The sequence below is a fragment of the Hyposmocoma kahamanoa genome, unplaced genomic scaffold (assembly GCF_003589595.1).
Source record: "Hyposmocoma kahamanoa isolate Upper Pololo Valley unplaced genomic scaffold, ASM358959v1 114, whole genome shotgun sequence".
NCBI classification, from domain to species: Eukaryota; Metazoa; Arthropoda; class Insecta; order Lepidoptera; family Cosmopterigidae; genus Hyposmocoma; species Hyposmocoma kahamanoa.
In genome coordinates, this window is record NW_020653383.1 from 805481 (window position 1) to 822757 (window position 17277).

Genomic DNA, 17277 nt, shown 5'->3' on the forward strand with positions numbered 1-17277 from the left:
TCATCTGAACCCACTGCTCTATATAGGGGTGTCTATTCTGCGGTAATCCGTATCATCTGCTACTGGGTAATTATTTAAGGGATGCACGTAAGCTCGGGCGCGTGGCCGACCCTAATTGTTACGTCTGATAACCAATAAGAGCTTAATGTAGGGTGACTGCAATATTTTTTAAATTAAGACTTTATAGTGAGAAAGAATTATAGAAAATTTTAAGGTATTCCTCTTGATTATGCCCAATTTCACAATATTACCAACATTTTCTTAAAAAGCTAAGGTAAAATCAACCTATTATGATTAACATAACAAGCCTTTACAACAGTGGACAATTAACCAGAATCAGCGTATACGCCGTTTTCCCTATTTTACACATACGTAACGAAAGGTAAAATGTTATTTTCACATCAGCAATCAATCATATCGCGAGCAAACCATTAAACACTGTTCCTTTAACCCCAAAACAGATGGTACCCCTACAAGCCGTAGAAAATAAATTATCAACGCTGGGTGTGTCATTGTTGCATCCGCTCCTCAAATGTATTAAACCGCGGCGATTGACTGCACCCTGCATGAGCGTGACGCATAGCTTTTGCGAAAAGTGGTGTGGCCATATCGATATATTTTAGGGTAGATATATGTTTAATAAATCAATGTCAGTAAGATAATACAAATGGAGATTGTCAACGGATTTTTAAAAGGTTTTTTTTAACACTTGAAATTGTTTAAATAAAGTTTGCGTTAAGAATTTTAAGCAAAACATTTTCTTTGCTACAACAAATACAATGACAGTTTTTACTTTCATAAGAACCTGAACACCTTGATGATGACTATTTTTCTATATCTGGGTTGCCTAGATACAAAATTTTAATCGTTATAGTGAAAACTTTAAGCAAACTTCCCAGAAATTAATCGTCTTGAAGCGATTTTCAATATTCAAAGTGTTAAATGGATTCATTTCAAACATTTGCAAAAGCTCTCAGCCGCTCATCAAGAGTGTCTTGGCACAATTACTGGAACCTCGGCCAACATGAAGTACGTTAGAATACAACAATCACTAGTTTCAAGTACTTTTTAAGTATTTCTTTGGAACCTGCACGTACTCAAAAAATTTTAATGTTTTACTTGTCTTTTCTTTCCGTATACCTTTATTCTATTAACTTATATACGTACATTCTAGTAGATTAAAGTATTTGTTTTATTGTTATGTTGTGTAACGGTGTTATTCATAATTGATTTTCGTACTTTTAAATCTATTGTATAATTTGGAGCAAGAGTAAAAAGTGACATTTCAAATTAAATTTTACTATTGACTTTAAGTTATCGATATAAAACTAGAGCACCACTAGCAGTTAATACCTCTATAAGTGTTGTTACACAACATTTGCGCTATTGTTCACAAATCTGCGGGCCCCAGTGTGCACTACCCTTACAATACCTTACATGCCCATAAAAGCAGATCTATTAAAAAGCGTATCATGTATATTGTACCTACCCCACTAACAAGTATAAATCAAAGTTTTTGTCGACAAATTTATCGGGCGTCCCTTAACTTCAAAACTATATTGTATATATTTTTTTCAATACTCCAAAATTTAATATTAATGATCCGTAAATATCATGTCAAAACGGTCACCCTAATTTAAGGCATGTAATGAAAAAAAACAAAATATTTTTAAACACATTTATTTTTTATTAAAAAAATGCGCTTTTCGAGGTATTATGACTCCGTTCGTCTCATACAAAGCAGACAGACATACAAAACTTACATGCGAATAACATATTAAGCTTTCATTATTATAGATATATAAATAGATGTTTGTTCCATAGACAAACGTTGAAAGTCTTTCAATAGATGCTCCAATTATTTAGCTGAATCAATCCTACAAGTTAAATGTGAGTTGATTCACTTTATTAAATAAAGAACTACATATAATATCCCTACAAACGCAAAAGTGCATACCTTTATTAAATAAGTCAATCGGCCAAGTGGTATATTTGACGTTACTTATTCTCCCACTTAGAAACTCGGGTAACAGGCAACATATTATAGGATATACTACATATAGTACGTGTTTCTTTTTTATTTTTGTCGTAAAAGGATTTCTACTAAAGATAACAAAGCCCTAATTATTTGTTCTACTCAAAGGCTTTCAATGTCTATGGAAATTAGAATAATCGTACAAAATTGTGAATAATAGAAGCTTTATATTAAGTATATTGTTTACAACATCCAGTTCCTATATCAAAATAGATCATAACATTTTATATCTTTTAACTAGTACCTACAAGATTGCATCACGCTACTTAGGTTTATGTAATAACGTACTTGCTACAATACTAAGAATAAACCTTTTTATTATTATGAGCAAGGCGTACATGTAAGACATTGAACAGTTCCATTCTTTCAGTTGTTAAAATATTAATCATAAGAGCTTCATAAATAAAATTATAATTAAAATTAACAGTATAAAAATAAAGCGATTCTCAACTTATTTGATACAAATAAAAATTATAATCTTAATTTGAAATGGAAAAAAATATTAAAATAAAAACGTCGATCTTCTGAAAAGTTTGAGGCATAAAATACGATTTATTTTACTTTAAAAATGATTGAATGAATGACTTGAGAATAGATGAAGATATTCCGTACTAAACTGTATACTGATTTTGATGATATAATGTGATGATTTCGTAAAAAAAAAAAGAAAAATTGTTGATACGACTGTCGTACAAAATTATTTAACAAAATTGAACAAATACGGCATGGTACTTACTTGAAAATAAGCAAGTATTTTCTAAGTTACAATTATACACTAAGGGGCCATTTCGAAAATAAACCTTTTTAAAGGAAGTTAAAATAGCTCCTGTGGGTTCATTTTGCATTTTACTTTTTTAGTCCTCTTGTTACAACATTAATAATCACTATGTATGTTTAAATTGAGTGAAAACTACCCCAAAGTAATTATTCTAAGTCTAAAGGCAATATTTACAAGTTTCTTGTTTATTTACAAATCTTACAATTGGATAGTTTGTGGCTAATTAGGTTCTCTTATTCTAAATTTTAAAATTTAATATAAATACGTAAATAAGCTGGTATACTTTGCGTATATTTTTTTATTTATTTAAAAACTTTAGCAAAGGCATGTGATATTATAGAGTGATATTTACTGGGCAGTGTGATTATGTATCTTATATAGCTATAGAATTTTATATATTGTGTTATAATATACATAATGTGGTCATTTTTTGGTCACTGAATTGCATATCTAAGCTGCGTTTTATTATTCCTAAGTTGTGACATGATTACACGTATGTAAAACGTACCTATATACAGTAGACTAACCTAATATAATACCCTCATATAAAGAAGTAGTACTAGAAGGCACACTTTGTACCTTTTGAAGCAACAATTAGAATTAGCTTTGTGTACTTTATACAATTAGACTGAAGTGCGCAATGATGGAATTATTCCATTTGAATAGAGTAGACATAGGCTCCGCCAATATGTTGTTATATCATATTGTTTGCAATTGATTCCGTCTGATCTTTGCAGATTTGAATTGAATAAAAGACCTCTCGTTGCAGATTTAAATGATGTGAAACTTATGAAACCTACGAACTTTAGCCTTGTACACAAGCCCAAAATTCAATCAGTAAAGGTTACAATACAAGCTGTTAGCATGAATGCAAGTTATATATTTCATTAAAAGATTGAATGACTAAGTACTGGGCAAAAAAAAACTTTAAACAAACCCGTCGACTCGATAAGAATATAGTCATCTTAACCTCAGGTACATAATTCTTAAACAGATTAAAATGGACCAGCAGTCAGGATAAAAGCTTTTCATAATACCTATTACTTATATTAAAGGATATACTTAAAGTAATAGATGTCTTAATTGTACAAACCACACAAATTTCATGTAGTATATAATAATTTTAATATACTACAAAATATAGGCGAAGATACAAAAATACGAGGTGGTAAACAATGATAATGACAGTAAAGCTGAATACACACCTAATATTAAGAGTAACAATCTTTTGGCAGTTCCCAATACTGTTCGCGCTTGTCACAAATACAATATAAGCTTTTCACATGTATAAATTGCGTATTTAGTCATTTGCATGACAGAATGCATTCAATAAAGCTTTCAATAAATATTCATTAGCTATTATAGGTACGTATCATAAAAATAATCGCAAAACGATTCTTACTAAACTACAAAAAAAACATTAGAGTGTTAAGAGAGCTTAATGCAAAACATAACTTGTTACAACCATAAAAAAAACAATCACTTTAGCATCATTGCAACTCCCATAAATCAATACCCATAAAGTTTTATAAATGCGACTGAATGCATTCTACCAATCAAAATCAAAAATACATGAGATTTCGTCCGTTCTTTATCCAATTAGAGAACATTCCAAATTCAAACGGCGGAATTCTTGCCAATGATTGGTCCACCACTGGTTGCGTATACGCGTCGTCCATCGAACTCTACTGAGGAATTTCTCTTCAACGCTTCGTCCGCTGTGTCCTTAAGAGGTTCCTTTTCATCCCTAAGAAAAGATACATTTTGAGAATAGAATTTACAAAAAGCCACGAAGCTTTATTTACAGCACGTATTTATAAATATCTACAACTGATGAACTAATTTTATGTAAACAAATTAAATTGTATTTAATTAAATCTTAACAATAAAGAGTTTTAAACGTAGTTCAATCTCACCTGCCGATGAAAATGAATTAAAAGACATAATAAATATGTGATCAGAATGAGAATATGTTAATAAATATTACATGTATAATATATGATTGTTATGAGAATCTATTTACAAATATATACAGCCATATTTATTATTTTAACATAACCTTTACAAAAACAATAATGTTAACGACGAACATTGCGAGCTAATTACAAGAACACCGCACACCAAAGGCAAAAAAAAAACAAATATTATCTAGTGTAAAATATTTATATCCAAGACTCGTCAAAATTTTATATTAAGGATCAAATCACACTGAAAGAGCAGCGGCCGGAGAGGCATTTTTGGTGCAGAGTATACTTAGCATTTTGAATATTATCTTCTAAAGAAAATAGTTCAAATTGATTTAAAGTGATAGAATGTATAGTGACTAATTCAAAGAAGCACTGTGCTAGGTCCTCCGGTACTTCAAATTCAATGCTAAAATAATATTATTGATACGAGATGGAACAACACAAAGAAAAATTCCTTCGATCCAGATAGATCGAACCAGCGTCTGTTGCCATACCGGAGTCACCGCTCTTACCAACTGAGTTACAGACCGAGTTCTTTATGAATTTCTCTATGTGCTTGTTGCAGATCTGTATAGGGTTTAAACAGATTTTTTTATGCTGTCAGACATGTATGAATATTATGGTATTAAAAATATCATGACACTGAATAAAATAAATATGCTAATAATGAATTTTTTTTTCAAATATTTTACACTAGTAACGACAAAATATAATGCGTATGTAAACATTTTGGTATATCTTACACTGGCGTGGTCGGTACATAGCTACAAGACCGGAGCAGCGTGGGGAGAAACGAAGAAATAAAAATTTTGTTAGTGATTTGTGCTTCACAGTGGGTTATATTACAATTTGTGATAGGGTTACAAGAGCTTGCATCAAACTTGCAAGCTGTACTTTTACGACGAGTTTATATCGCACTGCTTACAATCGTGTTGTAACTCAAAATATGTGAAATTCAAGATTACACTATTGCTGAACGTAAAATTTGATTCTCTACACGTCAATAAAACTATTTCGTTACAAAATTATAAAAAGACAATTAAGAGATATCTTAACTCAAAATGAGACAATTTGTTTGTGAACTAGCTAGACAAAACAGTCCCTACTCAGAAATATGAAATTATTTTTCTCCGTTTCATTTTTACATTACGGGCAAGAAGAAAATTGTTTAGATATCTGTAATAAACTTTAACGTATACATAAATTTGAATAATCTTTCGTGGGAAGTAATTCGTTTTTCATCGATTCTGAAAAAATACACTTTTTGAGTTAATACACTATAAAGTGCGATATTTATGACACTCACTAGCGACCTCGACAAATGTTTGCAAATTTTGCACTTTGACTAACGCACAGTTCACTAAGAGTTAAAAAAGTTATACATACGTAATATCGATTTCTTTGGTTTTCGCGATTGTTACTCATTGAAAATTAAACTATTTTTCACGAAAAAATAGTTTCAGTTATAAATACATTTTACGCGGTCACTGGTAAGAAAGCATTCTGTAAACTTGTAGTAGATGTACTGAAGCTAGTTTTGTATTTCACATTCATCATAATCATTTATATAAGCAATACGGCAGTTTGATCGAAGCAATGCATTTGTAATTGGTATTCTAAGGGTCGTATTCTCTCAATGCTCAAGTCAGAACTTGAGTATGATTCAAAGCACTAGAAATCATACTCAAGTCCTTGCCATTAGGGTCATATTTCAAGTGCTTGAAATCTTACTCAAGTCTGCTCAAATCCTGACTTGAGCATTGAGTACAGTTCTGGAATACGACCCTAAATATCATTTAATCGGAAATCTCCAATCAAGACACTGTCTAAAGTTATTGAATTTTACTTATAACCCTTTGTGTTTCTATATATAGGTAAATTAATTCTATAGGATTTCTAAATAAAAATCAATAACAAAACATGAAAGTAAATCACAAAGAACAAATAAACAGTCGAAAGAGATGTTCCAGGAGAAAAACCACACGAGACTTAAGAAAACCGTTAATTTGAAAGACAATTGGATTATTCGATAAGAATCCACTATACGATATTTTTGTCTTCACTAGAAAATACTCGTAAACAAAGACTGTACATTTAGTTTTAAACTACTTGGTAAATATAAACATTTCTGTTTCAAAGCTCTATTTGCTACCAAATTCAGACGAGCGATATTTACAGAAGGCACGCGAAGCACGCTTTGAAATCAATATTTACAAGTTGGTCGGCCCCTACGAATTTTTTCATTGGCCTAGTTATTCCTGTCAATATCACTGTTTGCTTTATTGATTTTGTTGTGCGTTATTGTTTTAATTTCACGCTATGCAATTGATTTTGTTCAATGAAAAAATGAAACAAGACGGATTGGAGGTTTTTCATTGTTTACTTTATTTCCGTTTTTATTTATTGGGCTCGTTGCCGTTGTTTCCAATCATATAAGTTGATTTTTTCAAACGATCTTTATTGTATAAGCATTTACAAAACGCTGAAGATGTGCATATTTTTGGCCAATCTGTACAAAGGCTAAGCCAATATATTAGTTTCCAAAACTAAACTTGTTTCACGGGGGCCGAACCAGAGCATCCGCACACACAAAGCATGCAAACATGAAGTGCCTTACGTCGGGGTGGGCACGAGCTTGACGGGCGGCGGCAACGGTGCGGGGGAGGGCGGCGCGCGCGGCTTGGTGCTGCAATAAGGGAGCGGGAAGCGCCAACCGTACAGACTAGCGGGAAGAAACATCTCTCATCGACACTAGACTAGCCTGGATGGATATCTCATCAAGATTGGTCTTAGACATTTCATAATTTATAACTTCGGTTAAACGTTTATCATCATAACTTTTTGTTGTCACGCTACAGTTTTGGTTTTATTGTAATTTCTTGATGGTGATTGAGTATTACTCGATTTTTATTGACTAACGAAAGAAGATATTTGACAGAATAGGATTTTATTATTTTATCTGTTCCATGTGGAATTTTAATTTTAATTACGTCGCTATGAAGACCATACTTGACTCGAGTAACTACGTGTGACTAATACAGGCTAAAATAAAATGGACACAAACTAGAACATAAAGGTCACAAGGTAACAACATGACCAAGTTAGACACAATAAAGAAACAGAAAGTAATAAATATATTATAAAAATATATTAATAAGAAATCGATGACGTGCTGTCGCGTGAACACATAATTTTGAATTAGTTAATGACATTAACTAAAGTTAAATTTAATCCGACGCAATAAAAATTGTTATTAAAAGAAAAAATAATTACCTTCCGAGTTTGGCTTCATCATCGTTGTGTTTCTTGACTCTCTTACCGCAAAGGGTTGCGATGACTCCTTGTCGTCGGAAGCAAAGTAATAAAAGGTCCACGACGATAAGGCAAAAGAACACTCCAGCCAAAGCCACGCCAATGATGGCTCCACTCGAGAGAAGTTGGGAAGATGCATAATCAGATCGCCCCACACCTGTTGAAATTGACAATATTGTAGAAACTTTTGAAATTAACGGGTGTATAAGAGCAGTATACACTAAACAATAAATGATAAAACTGTAACTATAAAAGAAAACAAATATCAACAGTACGTATTCAACAAGTACAAGAATAAAATATAATAGTATGTTTACTGCTCTTAAACGATAGTTAGTTTTATGCATCACGTTGCAAAGCTGGAGATGTTAGATGACGCGATAGTGATTGCAATAAATGCTTCGGCTCTTGTGTTCATACAGTGAGAAGAGACAGTTTCGGTACAAGCAGTCCATACACTCATTACAATCAAGTAGATGGTGACCTACAGGAGTGCTTTCAGTTCAAGAAAACGTGCACCCAATCACCGATAATTTTACACCTTTAAATAAATTGGACCAATCTAAATTTGGAGTAGAAAGCTCTCCGCTAGAATGAAATGGGGTTTGAATGAAAATGAAACGATGAATGATGAAAAATGAAGTAATGATGCATAAACGATAAACCTTAGGATTAACAATAAAAGAAAAGTTGTCAAGATGCAAACATTCCAAACAATTTCGATTAACGCAACATAAATGTTCAAACCCCATGACAAAGTTTTGAAACTATAAGCGATATCGATAATCTAGAAACAATATTCTGTTATAACAATTTTAAATAACGGAACTGAAAAACCTAAAAGAATCTATAACCATCACCTTATAATAAATAACCCTAAAGTAATAAAGAAAACAACGAAACATTTGTTGGTTTTAATAAAATTACAAGTGATAGATGATGAATATGTAAACAAATGTAATGTAAAAAATACACAAATATGTCAAAGAAACCACTTGAAAAAAGGTCTCGGCAATGATGCCTGAATTAAATAGCCTATTCCAATCAACAAATGTATTGTTGCTTCTAATAAAGGAGACATACAGTTCTTCTAGATGACACGAAATTGCCGGATGACGAGGAACAATATAGTATGGAAATTGGCAATTTGTAGGGGTATTCATGCTTGGATAATCTAAGGGGTACCAACTAGGGGAACCTAAATGGCCAAAAATTAATAGAAATTTCACATATTACTGTAAATGACTAATAATATTCGCGATTATAGATAGTGAAGATAAACCTTAGTAATAATGGTACTAAAGATTACATTGAAAATATATAAAGGTATTGGTTAATAATTTGATTTACTAACCATGCTAGATGCTAGCGGAAAAAGTGAATTTAACGGTTTCAAAGGGTGACACAACTAGCATTAACATCATGCAGTACAAAGGTAATTAGTTCATTCCATAGAAAACTATAGATATAGCAGGTTCATCAACTATAAAATATTATTATGAAATATAATTACCCAAACTTCAGTCAAGGCGACACAAACACAGTTGTCAAACGATCGACATTCAAAAAAGGATTGGTTTCTTGGTTAACATCTTGACAGCTTTCTTTTGGGTTCTATTACACAAAGTATCCGGTGATGGTTAGGTTTTAAATCTATTTCTTAAAAATGGATGAAGTTGGTAACAATTTGTCAGCTACGATTAATTTATTTCAAAGCATGAATTATCACTATCAAGAAGAAGAATATTGGACGACTTCATTCATTTTTATTTGGAGATGGAAAACAAATTCTTAGCACTTTTAAAACATTTATTACATTTTCACATTGGTCGAGTTGTTCTTCAATAACAGATCATATTTAGAACTTCTCATTTCTCATAGAATTCTTCGCTAGCTAGGCTTCAACGCTTTTTAAATACAAAACCTTTATCTTTGCTCTCCGTTGGACGACTCATCTCTCTACTTATACCTAATCTATGTTTTAGTCTAAACCTTATCAAAAAGGACAAAATAGTCGTCAAAAATTCGTACACAATGATTTAATACTTATACGAAGTTTAAAAGCTACAAATGCCTGAACTTTTTGGCATATTTTTAAATTAGGTATCTACAATTACGATTTCATATTTTGGCAGTGTTAATTTATTACAAATTTACTGAAATTTCATTCATTTCCTTTTAAGGATGCACAAAATTCTATTTATCTTTAAAATTTTATAAAACTCAATTTTGTTTATAATAACTGCAAAACTGATTATAGACACTCTGTCAATTCAACAAAATCATTTCATGATTAAATAAGGAAATGCTATATTTATGTACAGTAATAAATAATTATATCACAACAATTATTTTCCCTAAACAACAACAGTCGCTTTTTTGATTAAAGTTGATAGGATTTATATAAAACGATTTATTATAATAGCGATTATGATATCCATTTTTGTAGGAGCCCATCTGTATAAACTTGGACTTCCACTTGGATTACCTAGAAAACATTTTTTATGATAAATATCACAATTCAAAGCTTTCTAAATAAATTCTAAGAAAACAAGCAAACCAACAAATGAAATCAAACTTACCACTGATAAATTAACACCAACAAAATATAACGTCGTCAATTATAAATTCGAAAGTATAAAAAATTCGTAACAAATTATAATTGAAAAGTTACGCAAAAAATACAATACAATAGCGTTAATATCAAAATTATAAAAAATGCATGCAAAAACATAGTACATAAACACACAATCACAAATCATTTGCACAATTATTCATTTCATTTGTACCTATCATTTATATTACAATTCAGTCCCAGCTACCCATACTGGGCAAGTGAGAGAGAGAGATTACTACAATGAGACAATGAGAAGAAAATTAAAAAAAAAATTAAATTAAATCACAAGACCAAAAATCTAAAGATGTGTTTAAAATAATTGTACTTACAATAAAGCAAAAGCAAGTCTACATAAAGAGAGCCACTGGAAAGTTGACAAAGACTGCAGAACTGAAAACTCTTAAAATAAATTCACTGATACTTAAACAAAAGACGTTCACAGAAAACACACAGAGATGATTACGAGAATGAGAGAGGCGGTTGTTGTCGACGCTTTGGACTGGCCTAGAGGATCTGGAGCGGTATAGACGTCGTAGAAGCCAGCCCTTAGCGGGACTTCGTTAGTTTCTTGGTTGTACTCACCGAGGGCTGTTTGGATATAGAGCTGCGCTGGCAAGGAGTACCCCAGAATGTTATGAGCTCGGACTTGCATTCGATACCGGGTGTCGGGGATCAAGCCGCGTACTTCGTAAGAGATGGCCTCGAATTTAAGCTCTTCTTTTTCACATTGACTTTCATCAGCTACTCGCCATTCGCCGCTTACTTTTAGTACCTATAATGGGCAATATAGATATACAATTTTAATATGTACTGAAACACGAACAATCAACACAACCCTGATTAATAAAGTATTTACTGACTGGACAATGCGATACTTCATACATATCGATGGGTTCTCCATTATGTGCTGGTACCCTCCACTGTAATTCGTATCTGTCTGCATATTTTCCGTGTATAAGCGACTCCGAAGTAATATGTTCCTCTCTCCATTTTGGCTGTTCTGGTGGAGATCTAGAAAACAGTTTAGCAAATGTCTCAATATGTAACTATTAAAGTTTGAATTTATTTATGGTAGTTCGCAATTAGTCTTACAACTTTCCATAACTTTTTTACGATGCCTGCCGGCAAGTTTACCAAAAAACTATTCACTTTTTACTGTTCTTGAATCAGGTAATTTCATTTACTTCTTATTCCAACTTCTTATATTTTGGAGAGCATGACCTTAGCTTGGAAATTAAATTTAAGGATAATTAGAGCAAACCTTACCTCCTTGGCATTATAACAGTGAGGGGAGAACCCCACGGACCAGCTCCCACTTGGTTTACAGCAGCAAATCGGAAGTCATATTTAAACATTGGTCGAAGATTCTCGACAATGTACGGAGAATTTACCGACCAAGTTCTGTTCATAGCGAGGTTCCAATCAAAATTAGCATTCTCTTTGTATTGGGCTGTATATGCAAGAATTGGTGGACCCATATCTTCTGCTGGACCAACGATGTTAAATGACACTGAAGTAGCTGTTATTATGTCTTGTCTTGCCTGCAAGAAATATAAAATGCCCGTTCAAAAAATTGTTTGTATCTTACTTCCAAAAAAATTACCTTCATTGAACTGAAACTTTATCACAACGTGTTAATTAGTATTTGAAACCATTATTTACTTGAACAACTGCTGCAGGAGGGAAAGCCTGTCTAAATTGTATGACGTGCTCGGCTTCTCCCAGTTTATTTGTAGCAATACATCTGTAGTTTCCATATAGACCTGGGTCTAATGGAGTCACAGTAACGTAGCTGATAGGACCAGCTCCATAAATTCTAACATGAGGATTTTCGATAAGGTCATATTCGTGAAACCTGTGAAAGAAAAAATATTATTCATTATCTTCTACCATAGCTATAGTAACTTTTTTTTAATGTATGAGTCGAGAAAATATGTCACTTACTTCCATTTAATAGTTGCGTTGGGAATGCTCTCAGCAATGCAAGTAAGGTTGACTGGTTGTCCATTCCAACTCCAAATTGGCACGTCGGGCATGTGATTAAAGGATGGCGGGAATTGGACAGTCAAGTGACCGTTCTTTCTTGCCTGACCAGCTATATTAGAAAAATAAATGGTTATTTCGTGGGCACTATAGCCAAACCGCAACTATCGGTGTATAATATTTTGTCGATTTCTACATACCATTATTTTCCGCAAGACACTCATACAAGCCATCATCTGTTCTGTTCAGCTTTGAAATACTAATTATTCCACGCGTTTGCATTTGGTCACCTGTTTGACGTTCAGTTATTTCTATTGTGATTCTGAAATTAGTACCATGAATTTATTATTAACTCTTTAAACATTAAACATTTTATTCAAGTTATTTTGAGAACATTATACCTTCCGTTGTCATTAGACCCTGTAACGAAAGGATCTGCATTGCTCAATTTTCTGAAACTAATTCTCGGCGATGGTCTTCCAGTAGCTTTGCATTCTAGTCTTCCTTCTGCATTTAAATCGGCAGTGATATTATACAGTTCAAATATTCTAGGCGGTACAAGTACTTCCACATTAATTTCGGTTTCGTTTTGGCCCGCCTGATTGACCGCACTGCAAATGTATTTGCCGTAGTCACCAGCTTCGACTCTATCAAAAGTTAGCTGACCAGTGATCTCATTCACTTTGAATCGGGATGCTCCGGCCAAGTTCTAAAAAAAACATTTAAGTTTACAATGTGGGTGGATTTTTCATTATAGTAACAAACAATAGCTGCCCTAGATATATTTACCAACTTCAACTACTACAGTTGCTTCAAAAATTCAACAATAATCGTTGAAGTTGCCGAAGTACAAAAAGAGATAAAAAATCTTAACAAGTTGAGTAAATAAAACACATAACTTAATATTTGAACCAGATACTAGTAATAAATTAATAAAGGTGGCAGTACTAAGTAGATGCCTAAGATTCCAGATGAAATTTCGCGCTTAGCTAAACTTAGTAATGACTACAAATAAAAATGAAGTTACGATAGAGATTGAGTACGATAGAGACTCTTTTAGTATTTTAAGAATATCGATCTTTGAACATGAAACAAATACGAAAGTAGAAATACGGTTTACTTACTTCGCGAGTAGATGCTTTGATCCAAGAATATTTCGGAGGAGGCTTGCCCCTAGCTTTACACATAATTGAAGTTGTTTCGCCTTCCTTCACTTCTACTTGCAACTCACGTTTTTCCATTTCTGGTGCCGTGTAGACCTACAAAGCCATTAATAAAAAAAATATATCATTATACTTTTTTATTTTCATAAATAACATATTATATTAGTTGTTATAGGCGTTACAATTACCTCTACTCTTATGTTTCTCTCAGCAAGTTCACCAGTTTGAATCACAATAGCCCGACATGTGTAAGTACCATCATCGCTTTCTTCAACGTTCTTTATCAAAAGACCGTTGGTATGGATAACGTATCTGTCTCCAGTTGAAATCTAAAACAAAATGTAACCCTTATAACCTTATGTAGTATTTTAAGCCGTCCTATTATCGTATTATTGCGTTCCGATTTTGAAGGGTAAGGGTGCTAGTGAAATTACAAGCGCAACGGACTGGTCAACTTATGTCTCAAGGTGACGGACGCAGTGGCAACATGTGACAGTGCCTCTGAGATCTTTGTGATTTAAAGCTTTAAGTGGCACTGCAAATGTTAGACAGGCGTGTCGCATACTACCAGGTTCACGACTTATTCGTCCCGTCACTTGGTATCCCAAAAAGAAACAATATCCCACACCGGCCACAACAGCGTCATAGGTAAAAATTTATCATTTTTCAAGGTATTGTTACTGTCTCATACAGAAACTTCCTCTTTTTAAAAAAAAAGTTGAATTTTGTTCTGTGAGTTGAGTTTTGACTTAGATGGATTGAGGCCGAGTAATTTTAAAGAAAAAAAAATTTGTTGGTGGAAAGTATTTTCTACATAATTATTCAAAAACTGTTTGTATTTCATAGCCAGTTATTATTTAATTAAGGCTCCTAATTCTACCGAAATACGTATATGTTTGTTATGTTAGAATTTTAAATTTGTTCAAGTTCAATGTTATCAAAACAGGCGTCTATTTGGCGCTAAATGAAAATCGTGCTAACACGCTCTAGCTTTCAGAGGTATCCATATCTGTTACTGACTATCTTCAGATTCTTTTTAGCGTAAACCTTTCCGTAGATATAAATAATTCCGTAGATATAAAAAACACTACTAATAGTGCTCTCATAAATGCAGATGCCTCAAGCACCAATTTAAAGTTGCTTGTTTTTCGATATTTCATCAGATTAGATGTATGGAAGCAATGGACTTGCAAAATTTAATCTGCTTTTCCCTTTCGATCTCCAAGGAATCGGTTATGCATGGAGATCACACCATTTTGTCGTAGATGACCACCCACATGCACGAGTCTTAGACTTTTACAATGTGAGAGTGATTGACTAGACAGGGGTGTTCTAGCCTCGACTACACCATCATTTCAATACAAGGACAAGGATAATGAGTGTCCTAATTGCAAAAGAAATTGCCATGACAAAAAGCTCCCAAAGTTGATTGGACACAGTGTGTGCGGTTGCATAATTGGAATCAAAAACCATGTACTCAAAATTCTGACATTTGTGATGATTGTCCCATGTGAAGGGCTTTCTTTTTTATTAGTAAGTTTGTTACCTGGACTAATTATTATGTATGTTATGTTATGTTTCATTGTATTTTTTTATTTGTTTTAACTCGGGACCAGTCAGCTAAATTGGAACAAAGTTCCGATCTTTATAATAATTATGATTATAATAATTGTAAAGATTATTAGATGTTTATAATAATTATGTTGACTAATGCTTAATAAATACAAAGTATACTACTTGTTGTTTCATTTCATACAAAAGACGTTAGTAAAAATCTTAAAAATATGTATGTAAAACGCGATTGAAAAAAAATATGGTCCAAAATACCAGACTTTCCCTTTATTTTTCATTTGGACACAATAATATGTTTGCATAGTAATAAATTACATCAAAATATTATATTTATCTTGTTTTTAATGCCTGTTTCTTACCGGTGTTCCCTCTTTGAACCAATCTACTGATGGAGCAGGTTCAGCAGTCACCTCGCACATGACTTTGAATTCCTTGCCCTTAGTCGCGTATTGGTTCTCATTTGCGTTTGTCCATGTGATTGCCACTGTAATTAATATATTACATTACTTTTTCCATCTTATTTTATTACATCGTTATAATGGAATCGACGTTAGACGGAGCTGTATTCACAAATTCGTTTTCTAAATGAATGTATATAATATACAAAATATATACGAAGTTTCGCGACTAGTTTCAGTTTTGTTGATGTCATTATTGAATAGAGTTTCGACCTGTATGGAACATTTAAAAGTAATTCCTCATTATCATCATAATCATCAAGCCATTTATATTTATATTTATATTTATCATAATCATCAACCCAGTCCCACTGATAGACACGAGTCTCCTCTCAGGCGAGGGTTTAGGCATAGTCTACCACACTGGCCTAAATCGGGTTAAGGACTTAACACGTTCTCCGAGGCCTGTGAACCTTCTTCGACGTGCAGGATTCATCACGATGTTTTCCTTAACCGAAAAGCTTTTAGTAAATTTTAAATTAAATTTCGTACATAAATTCCAAGAAACTCAAAGGTCCGAGGCCGAATTCGAACCTACGGCCTCGGCTTGAAAGGTGTTAGGTCAATTTACTAGGCTACCACAGCTTGTGTATTTAAATTAATTACTGTTTTAGTATTTGTTACTTAATTAATATGAATATTACCGATAGTATCTAAAACGACGCTGTCGCTAAGAGGTATATTAGCGTAAGCAGCGACACAGGTGTAATTTCCCGCCATTGCAGGAGTTATCGACGAAATGTACAATAGTTGAGATTGCTTCGCTGGTTGAGCTTCCGTGTAGATCTCCGGTCGGGTACCTGGACTGTATTGAAACAGAAGAAACGGATATTTTATTTAGATTCAAACAAGTTCCAATTGATCTTCATTTAATTAGATCATGAGCTTTAGTCGTTTCCACTGTGGATGTTGGATTTGGAACAAACTTGAGAAAATTACTTTTCTACATTGATTTTGTTCTGGGTGTTCTGGGTTATTACTACACCGGAGCCCGCCGAAGTGAATTCCGTTGTATTAAAGGTGTTGACCAAGTAATAAGGTGTGGTGTGCACATTACACTAGATTACTATAAATACGTTCTGTAGTCAAATTATTTCCTCTTTCTCCTTTAAAGTAACTTCTTTTTAAAAATAGCACATCGATTATTGAGTAGGAAGTGTCAATGGGAGAATAAAAGATACAATAGTACATAGAGATCTATTAAATGAATACATGTTTTAGTATACAGCCTGGTTATACGTATAAGGTAGATTTTAGCGGTTTTGTCTTAAGTCTTCTCGATAGACAAATACCAGACTTCATCATAGTTCAAAATAGGTATAAATCTGTGTAAGTCTAAAGTCAAATAAGGGCTTTATATCTGTAGTATGGAATCGTTTATTAATAAACGTC

At 33.0% G+C, this 17277-nt stretch overlaps 1 protein-coding gene across 4 annotated transcripts in view; it reads right to left on the reverse strand.

Moving 5' to 3' along the window:
• Positions 1–2965: 2965 nt before the first annotated feature.
• LOC113239718 (fasciclin-2) overlaps positions 2966–17277 on the reverse strand; it is a 195611-nt gene continuing 181299 nt past the window's right edge. The window contains exons 3-16 of one of the 4 annotated variants that reach the window (XM_026476812.1): positions 16530–16690; positions 15787–15911; positions 14044–14184; positions 13817–13951; positions 13094–13401; positions 12893–13014; positions 12654–12804; positions 12372–12564; positions 11976–12250; positions 11570–11720; positions 11292–11481; positions 8054–8249; positions 7398–7466; positions 2966–4560 (exon numbers count right to left, since the gene is read on the reverse strand). In XM_026476812.1, the coding sequence (XP_026332597.1) occupies positions 4431–4560; positions 7398–7466; positions 8054–8249; positions 11292–11481; positions 11570–11720; positions 11976–12250; positions 12372–12564; positions 12654–12804; positions 12893–13014; positions 13094–13401; positions 13817–13951; positions 14044–14184; positions 15787–15911; positions 16530–16690 (2347 nt within the window). In that variant the 3' untranslated portion in view covers positions 2966–4430. Of the gene's footprint in view, positions 4561–7397; positions 7503–8053; positions 8250–10416; positions 10581–11291; positions 11482–11569; positions 11721–11975; positions 12251–12371; positions 12565–12653; positions 12805–12892; positions 13015–13093; positions 13402–13816; positions 13952–14043; positions 14185–15786; positions 15912–16529; positions 16691–17277 lie in introns of those variants that run through there. The other 3 variants (XM_026476811.1, XM_026476813.1, XM_026476814.1) reach the window with 3 other exon arrangements.